Source organism: Marmota monax, unplaced genomic scaffold (genome assembly GCF_021218885.2).
Source record: "Marmota monax isolate L192 unplaced genomic scaffold, Marmota_monax_Labrador192_F-V1.1 WCK01_AAM20220418_F8-fsc00046, whole genome shotgun sequence".
In the NCBI taxonomy this organism is placed as follows: domain Eukaryota; kingdom Metazoa; phylum Chordata; class Mammalia; order Rodentia; family Sciuridae; genus Marmota; species Marmota monax.
The window spans coordinates 2,440,597-2,465,825 of record NW_026692486.1 but is presented as its reverse complement, the minus strand read 5'-3'; the positions used below and the strand labels follow the sequence as shown (position 1 = coordinate 2,465,825).

Genomic DNA, 25,229 nt, shown 5'->3' with positions numbered 1-25,229 from the left:
TTTTTATTTTTTAGTTGTAGTTGGACACAATATCTTTATTTTATTTTATCGAACCCAGAGCCTCGCACATGCTAGGCGAGCACTCTACTGCTGAGCCACAATCCCAGCCCCGCCTTTGATATTTTCTATTTTATTGGAGTACAAATTTTCAAAATAATTTCTAATTATCTTCTGTATTTCCTTAGTGTTGTGATATTTCCTTTTTCACTACGGATTTTGGTAATTTGAGTTTTCTCTCTCCTTCTCTTCATTATCATGGCTATGGATTTATCAATTTTATTTAGTTTTTCAAAGAACCAACATTTTGTTTTGTCAGTTTTTTCAATTGTTTCTTTTGTTTCAGTTTCATTAATTTCAGCTCTGATTTTAATTATTTCCTATCTTCTACTACTTGTGTTTGTTTATTTTTCTTTTTCTAGAGCTTTGAGATGTAATGTTAGGTCATTTATTTGTTGGACTTTTTCTCTTTTAAGGAATGAACTCCATGTAATGGGCTGGAGTAATGCCTTCATAGTATCCCTGAAGTTTTGATATGTTGTATCGTTGTAATGCCTTCATAGTATCCCTGAAGTTTTGATATGTTGTATCGTTGTTCTCATTTACCTTTAAGAATTTTTTAATCTCCTCCTTGATGTCCTTTGCCATCCATTGTTTACTCAGTATCATATTATTTAGTCTCCAGGTGTTGGAGTAGTTTTTTATTTTATCATTGATTTCTAATTTCATTCCATTATGATCTGATAGAGTGCAGGGTAGTATCTCTACTTTTTTGTGTTTGCTAAGAGTTGCTTTGTGGCATAATATATGGTATGTTTTAGAGAAGGATCTGTGTGCTGCTGAGAAGAAAGTGTATTCACTCATTGATGGATAAAATATTCTATATGTGTTAGTTAAGTGTAAGTTATTGATTGTATTATTGAGTTCTGTAGTTTCTTTGTTTATCTTTCGTTTGGAAGATCTATCCAGTGGTGAAAGAGGTGTGTTAAAGTCACCCAGAATTATTGTGTTGTGGTCTATTTGACTCTTGAAATTGAGAAGAGTTTGTTTGATGAATGTATATGCTTCATTGTTTGGGGCATGTATAGTTATAATTGTAATGTCTTGTTCCCTTAAGCAGTATGAAATGTCCTTCTTTATTTCTTTTGATAAACATTGGCTTGAAGTCTACTTTATTTGATAAGAGGATGGAAACTCCTGCTTGCTTATGCAGTCCCAACCTTTTTTCCCAACCTTTCACCTTCAGTATATGAATGTCTTTTCTTATGAGGTGAGTGTCTTGAAGGCAGCATATTGTTGGGTCTTTTATTTTTTAAATCCAATGTCTTTTTTAAAAAAAAATATTTATTTTTTAGTTTTAGGTGGACACAATATCTTTATTTTGATTTTATGTGGTGCTGAGAATCGAACCCAGTGCCCCATGCATGCTAGGCGAGTACACTACCACTTGAGCCACATCCCCAGTCCCAGTCTATGTCTTTTGATTCATGACTTTAGGCCATTAACATTCAGGGTTATTATTGAGACATGATTTGTATTCCTGTTCATTTTGGTTTATTTTTGGTTTTTAACTTGACTTAGTTTCTCCTTTGATTGGTTTTTCCTTTGGTGTAACACCTCCCTTTGCTGATTTTCATTGTTGTTTTTCGCTTCCTCCTGGTGGAATATTTTCCTGAGGATGTTCTGTAGTGCAGACTTTCTAGTTGTAAATCCTTTTAACTTTTGTTTATCACGAAAGGTTTTTATTTTATCATCAAATCTAAATCTTAATTTTGCTGGATATAAATTCCTGGTTGGCATCCATTTTCTTTCAGAGCTTAGTATATATTATTATTCCAGGCTCTTCTAGCTTTGAGGGTCTGGATTGAGAAAATCTGCAGAGATCCTAAGTGGCTTCCCCCATATGTAATCTGATTCCTTTCTCTTGTGGCTTTTACAATTCTCTCCTTATTCTGGGTATGCTAGGCATTTTCATTTTAATGTGCCTTAGCATAGATCTATTGTGATTTCGTATATTTGGTGTTCTGTAAGCCTCTTGTATTCAATTTTTCAGTTCATTCTTCATTTTTGGAAAAATTTCCAATGTTATTTCATTGAATAGATTGTTTATTCTTTTGATTTGTAACTCAGTGCTTTCCTTTATCTCAATAATTCTTAAATTTGGCCTTTTCATGCTATTCCATAATTCTTGAATGTTTTCCTCTTGGTTTCTTATCATCTTCACTGTGCGGTCAACTTTATTTTCAAGATTATATATTTTGTCTTCATTGTCTGAGGTTTTGTCTTCCAACTGATCTTATCTATTGAGTTTTTAATTTGGTTTATTATTTCCTTCATTTTAAGGTTTCTGTTTGTTTTTTTCCCATAATCTCTATCTTCTTATTGAAGTAATCCTTTGCTTTCTATATTTGCTTATGTAGCTCTTTATCGAAATGATCTTTTGCTGCTGCCTGTATTTGCTTTCTACTTATATTATCCTTTAATTTTCAGAATATTTTAATTATATACATCCTGAACTCCTTCTCTGGCATTTCTTCTGCTCTGCTGGCCATGGCTTCTAATTATGTAGTATCTTGGTTTGTTTGGGGCACTTTCTTACCTTGTTTTTTCATGTTGTTCATGTGTCTTCCCTTCTAGCACTGTGGATCTAAGGTGTTACAGTTTTTACCCTATAGGTTTATAGTGTCACTGTAAGGTTCCAATACCTCTCTTTTAAGGGGAGATCAATATTAACAGATCCCACTACAAACAATATATAGCCTTAAAGCTCCTATTAAGATGTTTACAGTTTTGTCACAGTGGACAGAAATGGTGAGTTCAGTTATTATCTACAATGTAAACAGTTTCTAATGGTGGACAAAGAGAGGAGTGTAGGATGAGATGTTAAGGAGGTAGGAGGTAAGGATATAGAGTTATTAGATCTTAAGAAGCATGAAAGAGGAATGAAAAGAAGTTGGCTAGTAGCGGGAAAAAAGAGAGAAAGAGATTTTAGGGAGACAAGTAAGTGGGAGGACAGTAGAGTACAAAAATTAAGCAAACATAAAAATTAAGAAAAAGAAAAAGTAAAAGTAAAAGTTAAAAGAATATGTAACATAACTGTAATATACTATTCAGACATTCCAGTTATCAGTAGTGTAATGTGTGAAAAGTAGGAAAAAAAAGAAAAAAGAAAAAAAATCTCGAAGAAAAACTAAAGGATTGTTTCTGATTGGAGTTCAGTATCTTTCCTGCTTCCCTTCTCATCCAGTAGTGAGGTTGTCTGATGTTTGCTGGTATCTCCACCCTCGGGATGGTGAAAGTTATTAGGGTGGGAGGGTTGGTCTTGGAGGCAGAACTCGGAGGTGAGGTATAGCACTTGCCAGTTCCTGTTCGAGGACTGTACCCCAAGGATCTCCTTTGGGGCCTGCTTGTATGATGTGGGTGCCTGGTCTTATGTCCTGATATCACCTGTAGACCTCAGAATTCATGGTCTCTAATTTAGTCTCTCAACTGTATCTCGCTCATCCCCTCCCTTTCTACTTCCCAATCAGGAACCTCTCTTTCCTTGTGAGCTGCCCTCTGGGGCTTGCACACCTGTCGCAGAGAGCTGTTTTGTATCAGGCAGGTCAGGACGGACAGGCTACATAGCTGCAAGCATTGTACCATGTTAGTGGCTGTGACAGAGAGGGGCGTGTTAGGGGACTGTAGGTACCTGGATATTGCTTCTAGGCCTCAACTGGTGTCTCCAGCTAGGAGTTACCTCAATTAAAGATGGTTATGGTGGTAGCAAGGCTAACGCAAGTTGGTGGCAAAGGTATCCTAAGATGGAGGTGGCTGCTTTCAGAGATGGGGTGTCAGATTAAGCCGGGCAATAGCATTGGGTGGTGTGTCCAGAGATGCTGCTCATATCAAACTAAAACCTTAAGAACTATGAGTTGTTTTGTGGCTGGTGGCTGTCTCCCGACCCTGTCCAGTGTCCCCAGTTGCAGGCAACTATGGCAGTGGTTGCAGTGTTCCAAGATGGAGGTGACTGAGGAAGCCCCACACTGGTAGATGGGGGTCCACATGGGAGTGGCGGCTGGGGTTCTGCATGGGTACTGATGTGGGCGAGTGATGGGGGGCAGATTCCTGCATGGGAGCTGCAGTTGTGGGTTCTCTAATAACTTGCAGAGAAACAGTATTCCCACTGCTTGAATCCCAGGTCACGGAGTGACTAGGAATGCAGCCTCCCTCTAGCCCGCTATCTTGGATCCTCCAAACATTAAATTAAGTGTCAAGTTTTTTTTTTTTTTTTTTAAAACCTGGAAACATTAAAGACTTGCATCTGTACAATGTAGCTTTTCAAAAAGAAAGTTTTCTGTAGCAGCATAAAGGGAGATTGATAGAAAGACATCGATTGCATGATAACTGAAAGACTTGGTGAAAAAAAAAATCCAGCAAGAATCAAAGTTGGTGTAAACCTGATATGTAGTGGTATGAATGTGAGAGACAAATGTGAAATGATCAGGTAAATAACCATGTAGGTTCTGCTTTCAATGTTTGAAATTACTTAAGGAATAAACCACATAAGATCTAAAATACTCAGAGTTCCTAAGGTTTTAGTTTGATATGATACTAAAAACATACAAGTATTATGCTGGGTATTCAGTGCTCTATTTGTTTAACTTTCTTATGTATTGGTAAGGTTCTGGCATTGGAATAAATTTAAAGAAGACATGATTCAGTACTGCATGATTTCAGGAAAGGTCTGCTGGTGCAAATTATAAGTAAATTTTAAATGCTGAACAAGAAGACTCTTGCTAAATGCCCATAGAGTTTCTGTCATATTTGTGACTTGTAAAACTGCTTCTCAGTTATTATGGAAACTTCATCAGTTTTTTTTTTAACCAAGTCTTTCAATTATCATGCAATTAATGTCTTTATATCAATCTCCCTTTATGCTGCTACAGAAAACTTTCTTTTTGAAAAGCTACACTGTACACTTTAAAATTCTATTTTTTAAGATAATAGGGTCAAACAACCTGTTTTGTTGAATGCAACTTATGTTTCTAAAACCATTGAAGTCTCTGCAACACTGATGTGTTTTAGGGTGATAGTTCTTTAAATACATAAGTTCCTTGATGTTCAAAGTTCTATGTTGCTTTTGTCTTTGAACTATTCTACATCTTCATGTTTTTATTCTACCTTCTAATAATGCCAGAACAATAAGCAATGAAGTTCTCCTAATGCCTGCAACATAGTCAGTAGCAGTACAACAACCAGCTTCTTCATGAAACTTAATTATTATAAGACTTAGCTAGACATCAGTAGTCTGGTTGGATGGTGTTACACCTTCATCAAAAGGCCAGTGAAAATCATGTATGTGTTTTTTTCTCCACAAAACAGTATCATAAGTTGTTTCACATGTTCTTAATTATTTTAGTAACTTCATACCAAATTTTATCAAAAAAATTTAAGAATGCTTTGGTTTAATTGTCTTTAATAAGAAATATGCTTTTGTTTGTGATTCCTATAGGACTTGGGTGCTTCATTTAAATCATGTTTAGTTTAAAAAATACTCAAGAATTATGAAAGAATTTTTTGATTTTGTTTTATTGCTTCCATACTAATTATTCATGAAATTGTACACTAAAAACTTACATCATTACACTTAATGCATATATCAGCATGAAGAAATTAAAACTAGTACAAATGTAAAGAAATTGAAATCTACTTCCATATACTCCAGTTGAAATTCTCAGTGTTTTGAGTATAAAGTTATGTATGAGTAATGGGATGTTAAATGACCTTCTAACACGAAGATTCTTCACTTCAGCAATACTGAGGTAATAGAAAGAAAGTACACCGAAGTTTACCCATCTAGGTCAGAACTGTAAAATGCCTGGACAATGTCAATTCAACACTTCTGTGTCCAGGTTAACTGCTCTTATGAGGGCTTCTTGATGTAGTAATGAATTTCTACGGTTCACTAGTCCTCATAGAGGTCTTTCTGTGCCTGGCACTAATCTCTCTTGGTTTTTAGTAACTCTGTAATATATAAATTACATAGAGAAATGTGTTTACTCATTGAAAATTGTAGCCTCACCATATAGCTGGTGCTGTAACCAGAGGAGTTCCAGAGAGAGGGACCTTGACTTTGGACAAGTGGGATCCTTGATGTAGGTGATGGAAAAGAATTTTAGCACTTGCCAGTCAGAAGCACAGATTTATTTAGGAAAACAGAAGCAAGTATATACATTCAAGAGAGAATGCAGGCCATCTCCAGGGGAAGGCAGTACCCCTTTGTTTAAGGGTGTTAGAGGGATAGTAGGTAGGGGCTAAACTACAAGTGAAGTCAGGGCAGAATCACACAGTTTCACACCAGTTTTCTATGTGTTTTGCTTGTGTATTGCACTCACATTATGTTAATTTTTTACAGGTAAGGATATGGGCTAAGGAGTCAGATGGTTTGCTCATGAGTTACTTGTTTTGCATTTTAAGGTTTCATGGACACTTTCTAATTTCGGACAGTTCAAGGGTACTTCTGAGATTCAGTATATCTTTCTTTTTCTCAAATTCCTATCTCAGTACAATGGTGGCATTCATACAGGTGACACCAAGGTGATGTTGATAGGGGTGACTCTGGCTGTGGCTGCAGGACAGAGGTCCATGATGGTCATTTACAAGGTAGAGGTGGTTCAGGTGGTGGTTGGGGAGATAGGTTGATAATAGGGTTTTGGAAAAGAATTGAGCTGCTTACAGGGGTGCATGCCTGCAAATCATAAATTTGAGGCCAACCTGGGCAACTTAGTGAACCCTGTCTCAAAATAAAACTAAAAAGGGCTAGGTGCCCAGTGATAGAGTACCCCTGGATTAAATTCCAACTACTGAAATCAGTCAATCAGTCAATCAATTGTTATGGTTTGGATATAAGGTGTCCTCCAAAAGCTTATGTTTGAGACAATGCAAGAAGGTTTAGAGAAGATATGATTGGGTTATGAGAGTCTTAACCTAATCAGTGAATCGATCACTGATGGGATTAAGTGGTAATTGAAGGCAGGTAGGGTGTGGCTATAGAAGGTATGGCATTGGGGGCATGGCTTTGGGATATATATTTGTATTTGGCAAGTGGAGATCTCTCTGCTTGCTAATCATCACGTGACCTGCTTCCTTTTGCCATACTCTTCTGCCATGAGGTTCTGCCTCACCTTGAGCCCTGAGGAATGGAGTCTGCTGTCTATGGATTGAGAACACTGAAATTGTGAACCCCAGTAAACTTTTCCTCCTCTACAATTGTGGTGGGGTCTTTTAGTTGCAGTGGCGAAAAAACTGACTAAAACAAAAATTGGTAGTGACAAATGACTATGACTAACCTGACCGTGTGGTTCAAAACTATAGGGGTTTGTTGGATGAATTTTGAGATATGGAAATGCTTTCGATTGTTGTAAGCAGAGCTTAATGGATGATTCTGATGGGAACTCAGAAGACCAGAATGCCAATGGGACTGTGGACAGTGAAAACAGGGCTCATGAGGAAAAGGAGGACACTATTATTGGAGTAGAGGCCTTTCATTGTTATAATCTAGCTGAAAAGTTGTCTGCATTTTGCCCATGTCCTGAGACTTTCTGTGAGGCTGATTTTAAAAGCGACAGACTTCATAATCTGGAGGAAGAAATTTCTAGGCAGCATAGCATTCAGGAAGGGGCATGGATATTGCTGTGGCTCCCAGCCAAGTTTATTGTGGTATTTAGGAGCAGAAAGCAGAGCAGAAAGATTTGAGAAACTTGAAAGGCCAGAGTAAGACTGGGCCTAAGGAAATTGCAGTTGCTAAACACACTGAAGAAATGCTAATGAGACAATGAGACAGATGGCTTGAAGGCATTTCAGGAGCTGGCAAGACCACACCCATCTCAGACTCAAGGAAGCAGAAATAAAAATTCTCTCTGAGAAGAGACCAGTGGGGTACCTTTCTTGCACAAGGATGTCTAGGAAATTTTTTCAACATGTTTAGCTACCCAGGCACTCAGAGGCTGCTGCATCCAGGGTCCCTGGAGGCTTGGCTACTGCTTGAGATGGTGACAGACCTTGGTGTCAACCATGGTATTCCAGAGTTAGGGGATCATGGAGGTTTCCACCAAGATTTCAAAGGAGGGCCTGGGAGGCCAAGCAAAGTGTAGCAGGGTTGGAGTCCCTGTGGGCACTCCCTGAGAGGGCAGAGTGTGGAGCAGAAATCTCCAAGATTAAAGAATTGCTAGTAACATGGGACATCATTCTAAGAAAGCTGCAGGAACTGAGCAGAGACAAGCCAACAGAAAGGCTAGTTGGACTGCAACCAACAAGGGTATAGGAGTAGATATACACAAGCCCTTTGGACAGAACATCATGATGCCATGTGACCAGATGCCAGACGTGGAGCTACAGGACATGTTTGCCCAGCTGGATTACATTCTTGCTTTGGTCCTATCCCTTCTTTCTATGCCCTATTTTTCTGAAAAGAAATGTTGACTCTGTAATATTATATATTGGATACTTGTAAATTTGCTCTAATGTTACAGGAGCACACAGTGTGAGATTGCTTTGAGCCTCAGAGAAGACTTTAGACTTGGAACTTTAAGCAATCTCATAGTTGAGACTATGGGGACTCTTGGGGATGGACTGAATATATTTTGCATTGTCAGATGAGTGAGCTTTTCTGAGTCAGGGGTGGACTGTTATAGTTTGGATATGTGGAATCCCCCAAAAGCTCATGTGTGAGATAATGTAAGAAGGTTTAGAGAAGATATGATTGGGTTATAAGAGCTTTAACCCAATCAATGAATTAATCACCTGATGGAATTAATTGGGTGGTAGCTGAAGGCAGGTGGGGCATGGCCTAAAGAGGTGGGGCATGGCTAGAGGAGATAGGGCACTGGGGCATGGCTTTGGGGCATATATTTTTATCTGACGAGTAGAGATCTGTCTCTGCTTTCTGATCATCATGTGACCTGCTTCCCTCTGCTACACATTATTCTGCCTTGATGTTCTGCCTCACCTTGAGCCTTGAGGAATGGAGCCTGCTGTCTATAGATTAAGACTGTGGAAATCATGAGCTCCCAAATAAACTTTTCCTTCTCTGCAGTTGTTCTGGTGGAGTCTTATTAAATCACAGCAGCAAAAAAAGCTGACTAAAACATTAGTGTTGCTCATTCTTTAAGCATTGTTGGATTTTTTTACTCAGATTTTTAAAATTCCATTCTGTATATTTTGGCAAAATATAGGTTATGCTAGGTCAATGACGTTCATGAATACAACATTCCTTATTTTGATTATTTCTGTGAACCATCCAAAATATTCAAGAAATATGGTAATTTATAATTTTGGTAATGTAATGTGCAGATTTGAATTCCAAATCTTAAAGCTGGTGTGCTTGAGTAAGTCATTAACCTAGTTAGGAGTTAAGCAATGGAAAACAGACTGATGAGAATTTCTCTACATAATACTGATTTTAAACCCAAGAGGAAAGGATAAGGGTGTCTGTGCTACTTGCCCTTTCCTGCAATCAAGGAAGAGTGGTAAATATTGCAGGAGCATTTGGAGGTAGAGATGAAGCAGTGAAGACTTAATTATGAATTTAATTATATGAGGGTAGAAGCTACTGGTAGAGATGGTTGTGACTGTGACCAAGTGGTAGGCTTGGTGACTGAAAAGATCTAATGAGAGCAGGGCCAGGAGCAACCTGTATCCTTTATTTCTTTCTGTAGAAAAGATGGCTTTGGCGAAATGATTGGAGACAGAATAGCTAATAGAATATTAGCTTCTGCATCTCTTGGAAGTTCTGTTCTCTGATTTTCACATTTAAGGAGGCCCTGAAATTTTTCATTATGTCTTGTTATACTTATAGGAGGAGTTACATGCTTTAGTGCTGCTATTCTTTGATTTGAGAGTTTGCTAAGGTCTCTGGATAATTCCATTTAGAATTTCAAGGGCCTATTTTATTCTAGATATGTGCCATAAATATTGAACAGTGATAATGAGTTCATGTATCTAACTTAATCATCTGAGACAATTAAATTATCAGTATGAGATAAAATACACATTAAATCTTTTTAAATGCCAATTCATATAGTTTCAGGGTACTTTAGATTTGTTAAAAGGAAACATTCATATTAAACAAATCTGGGATTGAATTCAGACTCCATTAACTTGATAACTGTGACCTGGGGCATGTTACTTAACCAATTTGATAACCTGTAAAACAGAAGTGATAATACATTTCTCATAGGCATAATATATGAGATAATATATATAATGTGCTTATTAGTATATTGCTTGAGATATATCAAGTGCTTGATAAATGTTACCTATTTTTTTAGATGTTAGCTATTATACTAAACGACATACGAATTTAATTATATGAGCCTCATGTAATTTGTCAGTATGATAGATAACATGTCTGCAGTGTGGTTGAGTTTTTATTTCTTAAATTTTTGATAGTAGGGATTGAACCCAGAGGCACTTTACCACCGAGCCACATCTCCAGCCCTTTTTATTTTTTATTTAGATATAGTCTCACTAAAGTTGCTTAGGGCCTCACTAAGTGTCTGAAGCTGCTCTTGAACTTTAAAAACCGCTTTTGAACTTGAAATCCTCCTGCCTTAGCCTCCCAAATCCCTGGGATTATAGGCATATACGACTGTGCCTGACTGAGTTTTCATTTTTAATACAATTATCAGATATCTGGCATCATATAGTCTGGGAAGGCTAATTGATATTTGGCAAGTTGAAAGTAATTCAGAAAATTTAAATGGTCTAGCATTGGTGGCTAGCATATTTCTTATGATTAGTTTCATTGTACATTGGTGGTAAGAATTATTAATTTGGAGATTCTTTAGGACATGGAAGAGGAGGAAGAGGAAAAGCCTAAAAGTAAATTACCTTAATATCAAGCTACTGATTAGTTCGATTTGCTGAATTTTTTTGTTCCATTAGTCATGACATTGCTGCAGAAGCTGAGTATCCTAAATAATTTGTGTCAAAGGTGAAAAAAGCAATGTCTACAAGGCAGAAACCTAGAGGGCCAGATTTAAAGAGGGCATCAGAGATCCTAAAGACACTCATATTTCCTGCTGCTTTAATTTCTGCTGCTGTTATAGCTTGGAATGTTGATATTAATGAAGGTGAGCCCAGTAATCCTAGCTACAGCAGCTAAAGATGCTATACGTAGTAGTATCTGATTAATAGCATGACTAGAGAATGTCAAACAATTTTAAGGGAAGAATTTAAAAACATTTTGACTGAAATAGTAATTTATTTAAATTTCATTCCGTGAAAAGTTTTTGTTAAAGTAACACCAGTCTATTTTAAGTGAAAATTTATGCTTTTTTTGAAATTTTATACTCTTATGGTCAAGAACTGTGAAAGAGTGTTCATTTATTCAAATGAATTTATTTTTTAACTCATTTGATCCCTGGGTTCCTGATTGTGTTAAGGAAGATTTTCAAGGAAGCAGGTCAAAGAATGGCCTTGCATCTTCAATGCAGGATTTACCTGTTCATTCAGTGTTTGGCAAACATAATGATGGAAAAGCATTTATTTTAGATCACCCCTCTCTGTATATTTCTCATATTGGGATTTTAAACTTATTTTTAGAGAAGTTTTAGAATTTTATTTTCATATCAATCATGATCTTTAAAAAAAATCTGTAAGTATGATAAGGGTAGATACCAACAAATGGTAAGGAAAAACACATTGATAGTTTTCTTTATGTTTGTTTTTATCAGAAAAGAAAGAAGTTATGCTTTATGGGTCTTTTATAATTAATAAGTAAATACATATGACTTATAAATAAGTATATATGAGTGTGTCCTCACAAATTTTTAACCAATAGGTAGTGTACGATTTAAAAAAATGTGGAAACCATTTGTTTATATAAATAACTATTATATAACTAACTTGCCATACAGTTGCTCACTTTTTTTTATTTTGAGTTGAGAGAAGGCCACATTACATATGCTTTGTTGTGTGAAAAAGTTTTTACAGGGGCTTGAAAAGAATAAAGTGTGAGAGCTGAGTCATCACATATGGTAGTCATCACATATGGCTTGCCAAAGAATATCATATTCTTGTATGAATTGGTTGTATTTTGGGGATTTTGTTTTTATAAGATAGAAGACAACTTCTTGTTAGTTATTTGTAGGCATGTCTAAGTATGTCTTTAAGGTAAATTATTTTGGTCTTGATTTTAGCAGTGATGGATTTGATACCCATTATGTGCAGATTTAAATAATTGCTGTGGTGCTAACCTTGATAGTTAATTGAAAAATACATTTTAGGGAGTAAGTGAGATCTCATACCTGGCATTCAAGGAATGTTTATTGGCAAAAACTTACTTAAATATAAGGATCTGATTGTCTTTAACAGTAAGCAGAGGCTTAGAAATTTTGAATTGTGTATTGTACAGTGTACTTTTGTGAACAGGTATTTCTTATGTTATTGAATTATATTTGTAATGTTGATGTCAAAATATAGAATGAAATTAAATGTAAGACCAGACCTGAAGCTCTTCTTTTAAACATAACAGTAGTCATTTCATTTTAGCAAAAATAATATCTTTCAAATAGGATTATTGTTTTTAAGAGTATTTCTAGTTTGGTAGTTTTGTTAGATTTTAATTTATAATTTTATCTTGATTCTGTAGTTTTATAAGAAGTATAGCAAACCTAAGTAGCTTACTTGCATGCATATATTAAGTACCATTATAGAGAAAAATTAGCACTTAGACCAAGTAAGAATTTTTATTTTCTACAGAAAAAAAGTTCTGTGCATTTTTTTTTTTTTTTTTTTTACAATCTCAGAAACAGTGAACTAGAATATGTGGTTGGACTTCTAAACCTTTGGAATCCATTCCATTTCCTGACTTTTTCTAATTTACCCACATTATTACAGATAAGATGATTTTTAAGATATATTATGTTTGATCAAGGGTCATAGTACTTATCCTGAGGCTCAAAATTATCTGCAGGAAAAATGTTGATTGAATTTATAATTTTAAGCCAAAATTACTACTTCTTTTTGGTTAATATTGATATATAGATATTAAATAATCATTTAGTTTTATAGAGTGAAATTATCAATAAACAAATGACATGGCCTTAATGTATTCATTTAAATATTGACATTTGTATATCAGTTCATTCTTGTTTAATAAAAATTATAGGATTGATAACAACTTAATGTAAATTAATGATCTTAAGATATAAAAAAAAGAAAATATATTTTCTATTTTAAGAGGAATAACTTTCATCATTCTGGGAGTATGAATCAGTAACAGCTGAAGATCTGATATTTGAATGTGGCAGGATTGGAATGATTTCAAAGTTGAAATCTAGCCAATTTTCAAGAAAAAATCACAATGTTTCAATTTTGAACTTTAATGTATTTGGAACATATGCAGCAGAACATTTTCTTCTTGCTGTCTCCTGCCAAACTAATTATGTATGCCACATTAATTTTTCCCTTAAGTTTTGGAAGCATGAGTATATGGTAGAATAAAGAATTTCCTGATTCATGTTCACTAGTTTTAATGGTAGGATCAAGATAAGAAATATGTAAGAGGTATTTTGAAATTTCCTCTTAAAGAAATGATTTGCAAAAATGAAAATGTTTTATTTACTTAAAATTATTTATTAAATTCCTACTATATGAGAGGCTTTATTACTAAGGCTGTGTGACAGTAGTAAATAGGATGGATAGAGTACTGTCCCTCTGAGAGCTTATATTCTAATGGAATGATGGTGGGAGATGATGGGGATTTCAGATTCATAAATGTCGTATATAAAGTCAAACAAAATGAGTAGCTTAGCTAATTGGAATGATTTGAATATCTGTTTGGAAAGAAGCTTTAAGTTTGGTCAGTAGCCCTTAAAGTGAGAAAGACTTGGCGTATTTCTGGTATAGAAAGCCCAGTTGTGGAAAGAATCTAGTGACAATGGCTAGTAGGGGCTAAAGACAGAAACCAGATTAAATGAACCTTTAAGACCATGTAAATGATTTCAATTTTACTCTAATTATAATGTGAAAAGCTGGGAAGGTTTTAAATGGAAAAGTTTTGGCTTATTTAAGTAAGATCACTCTGGAGGCTATCAGGAGAATGAGCTAAAAGAGGGTGAGACCAGGTAGGGAGATATTCCAACATCTAGTGCAGAGATGATGGTAGCTGGAATTAGGGAGGAGTGGAAATGTGTTCTCATGCCACACTGATCCCACATGCTGATGGATTGCATGCTTTGGGAATTTAAAAGTTAAGTTATTTGGAATATCATTGTTCTAATGTGAACTCTTTAAGTCTAGAGAATGTCTAATGTTACTAAAATTAAAAAAAAAATTGGGTAAGACAGTGTAGTTTCTTTAGCTTCCCTTGGCTATATGACATAAAGTAAACTCTTGGGAAAAAAAATTAAATTAGCAACTTCAAGTTCTGTGCATAAGTTCATGCTAAATTGCCCTATTTCTCTACTTTAAAATTTATGCTATGTAAGAATATGAAAAAAAAACCATAATTAAGGCCCCTTTAAATATGTAGTTGAAAATTTAGTTAGTTTTAATGAGGAAAAGAACGAACATACTTGCTATATGATATAAATAAAATGTCTGTGTTTAACATTTTGGTTTTATTTAAAGAGTATATTTACTGGAACTTTTTTTTCCCCTAGTCACATTGTCCTGATGCTTGCTGATGATATGGCATGCAATCCTAGAAATCCCAAACCAGCTACAGTGTTTAGTCACAAGAATATGGAACTAAATGTGTATGGAGATGATGTGGAAGTGGATTATAGAAGCTATGAGGTAAATTGTTTAATCCAGCAAAATTTTTGAACTGATGTTATTACTTTTATGTCTTAGAGACAGCAGAAGAATACATTAATTGTCTTATTCTTTTTCTTTAAATTTAGTACCTAATTTTTGCTGAGCTTTCATGTAATTTGTCTCTGTAGTTCATATTAAAGAAATAATATGAGTAAAACTACTAAAGTATGAATGTTTCATATGTATTTCTAAGATAGGAAACTTCATATTGGCTTTTAATTAAAGCATTTTAGTGAGGTTTGATGTATTACTTCTCTTTTACAGGAAATGTTATTACTTGTGTTTTACCTTTGCTCAGCAATTTCAAGTTTAGTATTTTTATAAATATATTAATTGTGGAAAAATTGTAATGACTAACAAAACACCATATGTCCACTGCTTAGAGAGTAAACCACTTTTATTTTGCTTCCAGTGTTTTTATGCATATATAATTAAAAGTAAAATGTGTATAAAATGCTATTTTAACTATATTTTCTTCCTTTGAAATTTTTAAATTTAACAGATTATGACAGTGTTTAAATTTTGAAGTCTTTCTAGATAGTTCTTCCTCTTTTACCAGCTAACCAAAAGTAAGACACAGTATCTTTATCTTTACTGAAGCAATTCTAAAAGCATAGCTGACTTCTAAACTGTAAACTCCTCCAGGACATAGCCTAAATGTACATTCTTTTGTACCTAGCAAGTACCTATGTAGTCCTTTGTAGATACTAAAAATATTTTTCAATGAATTAAATGTATATGAATATTTGACTTTTTATTTATTTAGATGCCTTAAAATATTGACCAAAAATATTTCTTCCTTGTTAGTCAGCAAGAGGTCCTATTAAAATTGACATTTTGCTGTCTCTTGGGCAAAATATAGATTAAACATCTTATACATACATATTCATACACATTTATGTACCCATGATGTAGAGAAAAGTCCCACAAGAAAGCTGGATTGATTTTCTATTCTTTAAAGTTATATATGCATAATATATGACTTAGCTCTTGATTTTTACATTTTACCCTCTGGAGGTTTAAATAATGCCCTCAAAGAATTCTAGAGAGCTATAAATTCCAGGTTGGGAAATCTGGTTTAAAGTGTTACGAATTTTTTGCATGTTAAAGATTCTCCTTCTAGGTGTGGTGGCTCACGCCTGTAATCCCAGTGGCTCTGGAGGCTATGGCAGGAGGATCATGAGTTCAAAGTCAGCCTCAGAAAAAGCGAGGAGCTAAGCAACTCAGCGAGACTCTGTCTCTAAATAAAATACAAAATAGGGCTGGGGATATGGCTTAGCTGTTGAGTGCCTCTGAGTTCAGTCCCTGGAACAACCCCTTTCCCCCATAAAGATGCTCCTAACGAAATCCAAGTTTACATAATTCATTCAAAAATTAATGAAACATAATTTTGGGGGATGATTAATAGAACTTTTTTCATTATTTGTTATTGACTAAGTAGTTGTACATATAAGTTGCAATAATGTAACTGTACTTATGTATAAATTCTTATATTTTGTGTCTTTCCAAAGAATTACCTATTCAGACAGACTAGTAATTTTTAAGCTTTTAGGTAAATATTTTTTATTTTATTTTTACAGTATGAAGATTGAATCCAGGGGTGCTTTACATCTGAGTTATATCCCCACTCCTTTTTTTTTTTTTTCCCCCCTGAGACAGGGTCTCACTAAGTTGCCCAGTCTAGCCTCAAACTTGATGATCCTCCTGCTTCAGCCTCTTGAGTAGCTGGGATAATAGGTATGTGATTATAGGCATGTGACACCACGTCAGGTGCTTTTGAATAATTTTTAAAGACAATATTTTGTGTAGTATTTAAAATTTTAAAATGAGATTTAACTTATTTTTTCTCTAAGGTATTTTTTTTTCAGGTTCCATTTCAACTGATCTCTCTCTCTCTCTCTGTCTCTCTCTCTCTTTCTTTCTTTCTTAAGGTAACTGTGGAAAATTTTTTGCGGGTATTAACTGGGAGGATCCCATCTAGTACTCCTCGGTCAAAACGACTTCTTTCTGATGATAGAAGCAATATTCTTATTTATATGACAGGTAATTTTAGGATTTAGAGATTTCTTAGTATAATATGTTGAAACTCTTTGAAGAGAAATTCATGGGCATTAAACACGTTAAATGATTTGGGGTTAAAATAGTTTTTTGTCATGTAGTTTTGTCTTCTCACGATACAAAACTATTTGAAATGACATTTGAAAATGGTATAGGTTGAGCATTCATAAAAAATCTGAGATCTGAAATGCTTCAAAATCAAACTTTGAGTATCAATGTGAATGACACCAGTAGAAAATTCCACACTGACCTCACATGAGAAAGTAGGCACACTAAAAATAATGCATAGAACTACCTTCAGGCTATGTGTGTAACGTATACCTAAAACATAAAATTTATTTTATTTTAGACAAGGATCTTATCCCAAAGATATCTAATTATGTAGAAGCAAATATTTCCGAATCTGAAATCTGAAGTACTTCTGTTTCTAACAGTTTGGAACAGCAATACTCAGCCTTTATAACATTTTGTGCTATTGCTGTTTTCTTGTCCTTTTGCTCTTTACTCTTGCCTTGGTAAAGTTTACTACCTTTTACTTTGTACACTGCTAAAGCATCTCTCTTTCAGTTTTGTTTTCCTGTTAGTCATCCTGCTTAAAATGTTTATTAGAAGTTGCAAATTTGTCTGTCCTCTGCTTAAAACTTCAAATGATTTCCTATTGATTGAATCTCAGATTTTGTGTGTATAAAGTATAAAGATTAACTGAATGTAGACACTTAGACCTTATCTTAAAATTCTTATTCAGTTTTGTTCTGGAGTGTGGGTTCATGAAATTGCATTGTGAACATACTTATGAAATGTAAGATGTAGTAGTCTTTTGACTATATGTTAAGGAACTTTATTGGACATAATGTTCTCCATAATATAATAGTTAAATACTATATATAATAATATGTTATTATTTTTTAATATTATTTAATTTTACATATTATTTAATTTCGGTCTTAATTCTTACACTTTTTCTAAGTATAAGCTCTTGGCTGTTCTGTCCTCCAGATATTTACTTAAACTGTTGCTTTTGCTTATGACGTCCTCTCAATCTACTCTGCCTACGTGACTATCACTTATCTTTTGTTGTTAGCTCAGGAGTTTCCTTTCTAAGTCTAAGGTGATTTTTGTTTCCAGTTGCCTAGAAAGCCCTAGTTTATATCTCTTGTCCCAATAATTATTGATTTTGAATTCTAAGATATAATCATCAATTATATGTTTTTCATCTTTTTATGATCAGTACCTATCTTATAGTAGTATTTAGTAAATGTGAATGTTATAGTAGTATTCAGTAAATGTTATGAAAAGGTATTCAATAAATATTTTAGAGAGCTTTTCATTAAATTGATAGTAAAAGAGCTGCAGAATGATTTCTTAGATGTCATATGGCAGGGTAGGTAATGATCCTAGCTTAGTGGCTTTTCTTTATCATGTTGCATTTATTTACCACTTTTTAGATCCTGTTTATTTATTTTATAAATTAACTCAACAGCATTAATGAAGTCCAAAATCTTTCATTTTATTTTATGTGAAAATTATAAGAAAATTATATGCTTTGTTGGCAAAGAAAATGAAATATAGTTTTATAGCCTAACTTTAGTTGATGTGTTAAAAGATTTACACATTTTTCTTCTAATTATGTGGGTTCTTTTTTAGAATAACTCATGATGTAGAAGACATTCCAATAGTTTAAGATACAGCTTGATAAATTATCACCCCTGAATGTCTGCCTGTTTTGGAAAAAATTCTTATTGAGACACAGTTGCACCTATTCATTTACATATTTTTCTCAACTGTTTTCACCCTATAATAGCAGAGTTCAGTAGCTGTGACAGAGACCACATGGCTCATAATCCTAAAACATTTACAGTTTATAGAAAAAAGTTGCCAACCTCTGTAAGAGAATATAAAGGCTGATAATTATAATGTGATAAAAAAGATAATAACTAATAGTTATTAAGACTTACTGTACATTATGTAATATCCTAAATTTTACATACATAAAATTTATATATAAATAAAAAATACAAAAAACAATAACACACACATATATTTCATCCTCATAGCAGCTTGATGATTTAAGTGCTAATATTCAGGGCTGCCATATATGGTAATAAGGGTTTTACACACAAGCATATGACTTGGGATTAAGTGGGAGTTAAAATTTAGTGTATGTTTATACTTATTAAACTGCATGCCATGCTGCAGAATTGTGTCTAATAGGAGGGAAGAATATTCCCCCTGCCTCACCACATAGGCATAGTCACTAACCACTTATGACCTCACAAGAATGCATAATATCCAGAGGAAGACACTAAAATAGTCAATCTTTTCTACAAAACTACTGTAGTTTTATTCAGTGGAAGGTACAATTTTAGTAATCTGCACAAAGGAACTATAAAAGCAAACTAGGTGTGATCTTGCTGGTATGTTTCTCACTTATGGCTGAGGAAACTGAGGCATAGATTAAATTATTTGCCTAAAATAACACAGTAAATGGCACAGCTAGATTTGAATCTAGGCAGACTGGTTCTTTCATACATACTGAATGTCACAGTCTTTTAGCCAAGTCTTATGGGATTATTGTCAGTGATAGTAAAAATGTCAATTTCTAGGTGAGAACTGCAGTTCCTAGTATTAATAACATTCTAAGTATATACACTGTGAATAGTATAGTCATATCATGGGACTAGCTAGTGTCTTGAACTCTTTCCTCATCAAAAATGTTTACATGGCATTTGAAAAAATTTTATGTCTGGAATAAATTTTGGATGTAGTAATGGAGCCAGTAGAAGAGTATAAATATGGGTTTCTGGAATTGAATGATAGAAAAACTCATATCTTCAATATTTCTCTACTATTTTTTACACAGTCTATCATAATCCTCTTCTTAATTGATATGGTAGAAGATTATTTGTTTCCATAGTAAATATTTTAGAGCATAAAACAAGTGATATTAAAAATTTGCAATGCATGAAGTAAGTGTACATGTTTGGATGTGTGCAGTTTGCAATTAAAAAAATATATCTATTTTTGACTTGACTTTTTGACTCTTCCTACAAGGACATGGTGGAAATGGTTTTTTGAAATTTCAAGATTCTGAAGAAATTACCAACATAGAACTTGCAGATGCTTTTGAACAAATGTGGCAGAAAAGACGGTAATTAGAAAATGATTTCTTTTCATAAAATAAATTAATACCTAAATACCTATTTTTTATGATAGATTCCTAGTTCTTATTTAATAAATTTTACCTTACTTTGATCTTTTCTTCCATATTTAAAATTTGTTTGTTATACATTAAACTGTGTTTTTTAAAGGAAAAACTCAAGGGTTATTATTTAACATGAAAAAAATCGATGTTTTAAAATTAACTCTCCTGTAATTTAGCATCCTTTTTGGGGGAGAGTCCTTTGTAAGCATTCTTTTATTTGAGAATTGTTGTATATATGAGCTTACGTGAACTCAAAGTAAACAATAGAACTGCTTTTAGCTTGATTGCACTTATGGGTTACCTTCTGTACACATGGCACAAAGGGAAATATGATGCTTATTCTGCCTTCAAAGTGTTTAAAATCTAATATAAGAGAGAAATGTATACATAAGCATACTACAAAAATTATCACTTTTGAAATATAAACAGAATGTATGGAAGTATTGAAGAGGAAATTTTATTTGGTACTGGTTGTTTTATCTGGTGCTTAAATTTATTGCATATTAGGTACTGGACACTGTGTTTTTCATGAATTATCTTAATTTCAGTAGCAACTCTGTGAGATAAGTACTATTATTTTCCAGTTTTTAACAAATGAGTAAGCTGAGGCACAGATAGGTTAAGTAACTCACTAAACTTTATGCAGCTGATAGTGCCAGAGCTAGGATTTATGCCCAAGTGGTCTGATCACAGAGCTTGCTTTTAGTTATTTTACTATACTGCCTTAATAATTTCAGAGGTTTCTGATCCTGCACAAATATTGTCGCAGAACAAATATGTCATAGTAATTGTATCTTCTGTCATTCTCTTGGACTTTGTGGTTCAAGATTCTATATATCCTTTTCTAGGAGCATTATTAGCTGTTTACTCAGACCAAATGTCTGAGGAAAACTTCCACCAAAACCTATCTACCTCTTACTTTTACCTTCACCAGTTATCTACATTTTTGTAAAAAAGAGATTTGATTGTGTTGTTCTTTCACTTAACAACAAAACAAAAGAGAATAAAATACCACTTTGGTGGCTTCCTCAAATATACAGAATCTTATTGAAAGAGACTTCATATGGTATCTTTACAAATTGACCCTACCCCACCTTTTTAACAACCAGCTTCTCTGCAATACCTCAAATTTACTCTTTCTAAATTTTTACATTGTTTTTGTTCACATTAGGTGCTTTTTATTCTGTTGGAATCTGTTCTTTCCCTAAGAGATAAAATAATGCTCACCCTTCATTGCCCATGCCAGGTATCACCTTTCTGTGAACCTTTTCTTTTCAGCTCCCTCTATTCCTTTCACAGTGCTCATAGAGTACTTTGCTTTGTTAGACTGTAAACTCTTTGAGGTCAGGGGTTTTTGTATCCCCAGCGTAATGTCAGGGACATTATAGATGCAATATATGTTTGTAACACTTACCTCATTTCAATTTAGTTTTATTTTAAGCTCTTTGAGTATGGTGACTAAGTCACCTTCCTCTTCCCCACACATTTTTTTTTTTTTCTGAACCTCGTTCAGTTTCTAGGACAGTGCCAAATTAGTGGTTGTTGAGTTGAATATTCACTTGGTTCTGAATAATGTGACATCGACAAGGGAGAAGAACTTAAGTTGAGGCACAACTACTACCTGTTCAGGTGGTTTCCCTGCATAGGATTATACCTTTAACTTTTCAAATGATAAATTTCTATTGAAGACTCCACATTTTTAGTTAATGAAATAGCTAAGACAACACAAATATCTTATGTAATAGAAGTATTGTAAAAATATTATTGTATGATTAATACAGCATGATCTGTGACAAAAAATATTATCACTTTTCTTTCAGGTACAATGAGCTACTATTCATTATTGATACTTGTCAAGGAGCATCCATGTATGAACGATTTTATTCTCCTAACATAATGGCTCTAGCTAGTAGCCAAGTCGGAGAAGATTCACTCTCAGTATGTATATTTTCCCAATTTGTAAATGATACTGTTTTTGGAATGTGTAACTATTTCTGAAATCACTTGAATAGTTTTAGAATATACCTATTATTTTTCATTCTTATACTTTTTAACACAGAGGAAATTTTAATTATATTTTAAGCATTTTGTTACAATGATACTGTTGGACAATATGCTTTTTTTTTTCTCTTTTCATAGCATCAACCTGATCCTGCAATTGGAGTCCATCTTATGGACAGGTATACATTTTATGTATTGGAATTTTTGGAAGAAATTAATCCAGCTAGTGAAACTAGTATGTATGACCTTGTAAGTATGCCTTTGATTTGATTATAACACATAGGTATGTTAATGTGATAAATGAAGTTGATTATTCTTTGGAACCCTCTGGATTAGTGTTTCTAATGTTGAATTATGGCCTGTTAAATTGTTTTGAATCTTCCTTCCTATTAGTATCTTTCTCTTTATCACAAAAGATCCAAAGCTTCAGCCTAGTTAACTTGCTATTCCTGAGGTATTTCCCTGTTTTCATTGGTTTACTCATTCTCTTTTCCCTATCAGAAATGTAATTTTTTAAAGATTAATCTTTTGAAATTCTATCTATTCTTCTGGGGTCAAATCAGACGTATCTTCTCTAAGACGTCTATTCAAATGCTTTCTTTTGGAATTTTTTTTACCTTTTCAGAATTTCCATAGAATTTTATTTATTTTGTGACCATTATTACGGTTTTTCTTTTTTAAATTTATTTTATTATTTTTTAATTTAATTTTGTTTATTTATTTTTTTATGTGGTGCTGAGGATCAAACCCAATGCCTCACACATGCTGGGCTAGTATTCTACCACTGAGCCCCAGCCCCGGCCCCAGCCCTACAGTTTACCTTTTTTTTTTTAATGTAAATTTTAAAAATTTATATATGAGAGCAGAATGCATTACAATTCTTATTACATATAAAGAGCACATTTTTTCATATCTCTGGTTGTATACATAGTATATTTACACCAATTCGTGTCTTTATACATGTACTTTGGATAATAATGATCATCACATTCCACCATCATTAATTACCCCATGCCCCCTCCCTTTCCCTACAGTTTATCTTTTATTGACCAGCGTGAAAGCCTTTCTATTTAATGGGAAACTCCTAAATGAAAGGAACCATTGTTATCTATTTTTATGTGCCCTACAACTTCTGCTATAATCTTTTGACATCATTTGTTGAATTTCACTCAAAAATCTTTCAGACTTTTCTGTGCTGATTATGTATTTTTAATTAAATGAACTTTAAGTTGCTTTTGAAAAGCAGGAATAATAACAGCTTGAAACAATTCTAGGCTGAATAAATTACTGTGTGTAAATGACTTTCTCTTCTTGTTTCTTTTAACTTATACCTTCCTCATTTACTCACAAACATTTGAGTGCTTACTAAGTGCTAATCAGTGGCTATTCCCCAATGAATAGGCATACACTGTTCCTGCTTTTGTGGAGTTTAGGAACGGAGACTGAGTAGGCAGGCTCCCTCTTATCCACATCAGCCCAGCACCTTTGCATTGATCTTTTTAATTATATAGAAACACATTCTTTGGTAAATTTTCTTTTACAAAGGGGGTTCTGCTGTAAAATTCTGAAAACGACTGCTATAGCCTATCAAATTTAATAGAAGTATTTACTTCAGTTTTAAGATTATATATTTTGATGCCTGTTAAGTCTTGATTTGAATTTTAAAACAAAACTTATGACAATGATGCTTTAATTTCAAGAAATAATAATTACCTAAATTCCAGTTACTTTAAAAGTTTAGTCTTGCTTTTGGATTCTACATTGTATACTTTATATAATTCTTGACGTATTCTCAAAAGTGTAAAATATATGAACTTTATATTTTAAATGTCTAATGCATTTAAAAAGTACTTCCATTGAAATTCTGTGGGAGTGAGGAAACTGTTTTTTTTAATTGTTCACAATTGTGATTTATTTTTAAATAAACATTCCTTGCTAATATCTGATCTTTCCCTTTTACCTCTGTTAAAAAAAAAAAAAAAACACTATATATTTTTGGTACTGGGGATTGAATCTAGGATCTAAGCACTCCATTACTGAGGTACAACCTCTACCCCCTCCTTTTTTTTTTTTTTTTTTGTTTTGAGATGGTGTTGCTGTGTGAAACTCTACATCCTCCTGCATTAACCTCCTGAGTAGCAGGGACTATAGGCGTGCACAAATATGCCCAGTTCCATTTTAAAATTTAATGATAACTTTTTTAATCTTAATTCAATCAGGATGGCCCATATTGTTGCAGTATACTAGTACAGTGATTTGACATATCTGTATATCATTTTTGTAATAATAGTTATTTTTTATTGGATTATATGTATGCAGTAAAATTTACTGAGAATCAGCTGCATTCTGAGTACCATATATATTGGGTGTTTCAGTAACCACAAAATTAGAGGGCTTGGTGTGTAGCCCCTAAATGTCATAGAAAGCAGTTAGCACATTTATAAATTGTTACCTGTTATATGAAGTCTCTGAACCCTCTAGGTAATATTCCTTTGTGAATATATAACTCCTGCATATGCTTTTATTATACTTTTATTGTTACAATATCAATGTTTAGATTTGTGATGTACCCTTCTGCACAAGAAAGTGTTTTCTTTTTTGTTAATTTTTCAACTTTTTAAGTTATTATTAATTTTTTGGTACCAGGGATTGAACTCAGGGGCACTAGATCACTGAGCCACATCCCCAGCCCTATTTTTTTGTATTTTATTAGAGACAGGGTCTCAGTGAGTTGCTTAGCATTTCGCTGAATTGCTGAGGCTGGCTTTGAACTCGTGATCCTCCTGCTTCCGCCTCCCGAGGTGCTGGGATTACAGGTGTGCGCCACCATGACTGGCTTTAAATTAATTTTTAATTGGCACAATATATGCAATAGTGGGATACCTTATGATATAATTATACATGCACATAACATAATTTGGTCAGTTTCATTCCCCAATACCTCCACTTTGGGTCTAACCTTCTTAAATAAAAGATGTAAGGACTATCTATGCTTTATGCATCTTAATAACCACTTAACTTGATTATGTACCTGGTCTATTTGTAGATGCTCATTGAATATTTATTGAATGAATGAATGAACATAACAGCAGTGCACATGTATATAGTTCTTTTAAATACATTTTTTCTTGGAGGAGGTAAATTTTTAAGTTTGAAGGGAAAGAAA

General features: G+C 33.8%; 1 protein-coding gene across 2 annotated transcripts in view; it reads left to right on the top strand.

The window, feature by feature from the left end:
• The window catches only part of Pigk (phosphatidylinositol glycan anchor biosynthesis class K), a 128,603-nt gene that overhangs the window by 27,686 nt on the left and 75,688 nt on the right, over positions 1-25,229 (top strand). For both annotated transcript variants that reach the window (XM_046443165.2, XM_058578932.1), the window contains exons 4-8: positions 14,646-14,781; positions 16,734-16,845; positions 19,912-20,008; positions 21,883-22,000; positions 22,202-22,312. In XM_046443165.2, coding sequence (XP_046299121.1) covers positions 14,646-14,781; positions 16,734-16,845; positions 19,912-20,008; positions 21,883-22,000; positions 22,202-22,312 — 574 coding nt within the window. The remainder of the gene's footprint in view (positions 1-14,645; positions 14,782-16,733; positions 16,846-19,911; positions 20,009-21,882; positions 22,001-22,201; positions 22,313-25,229) is intronic.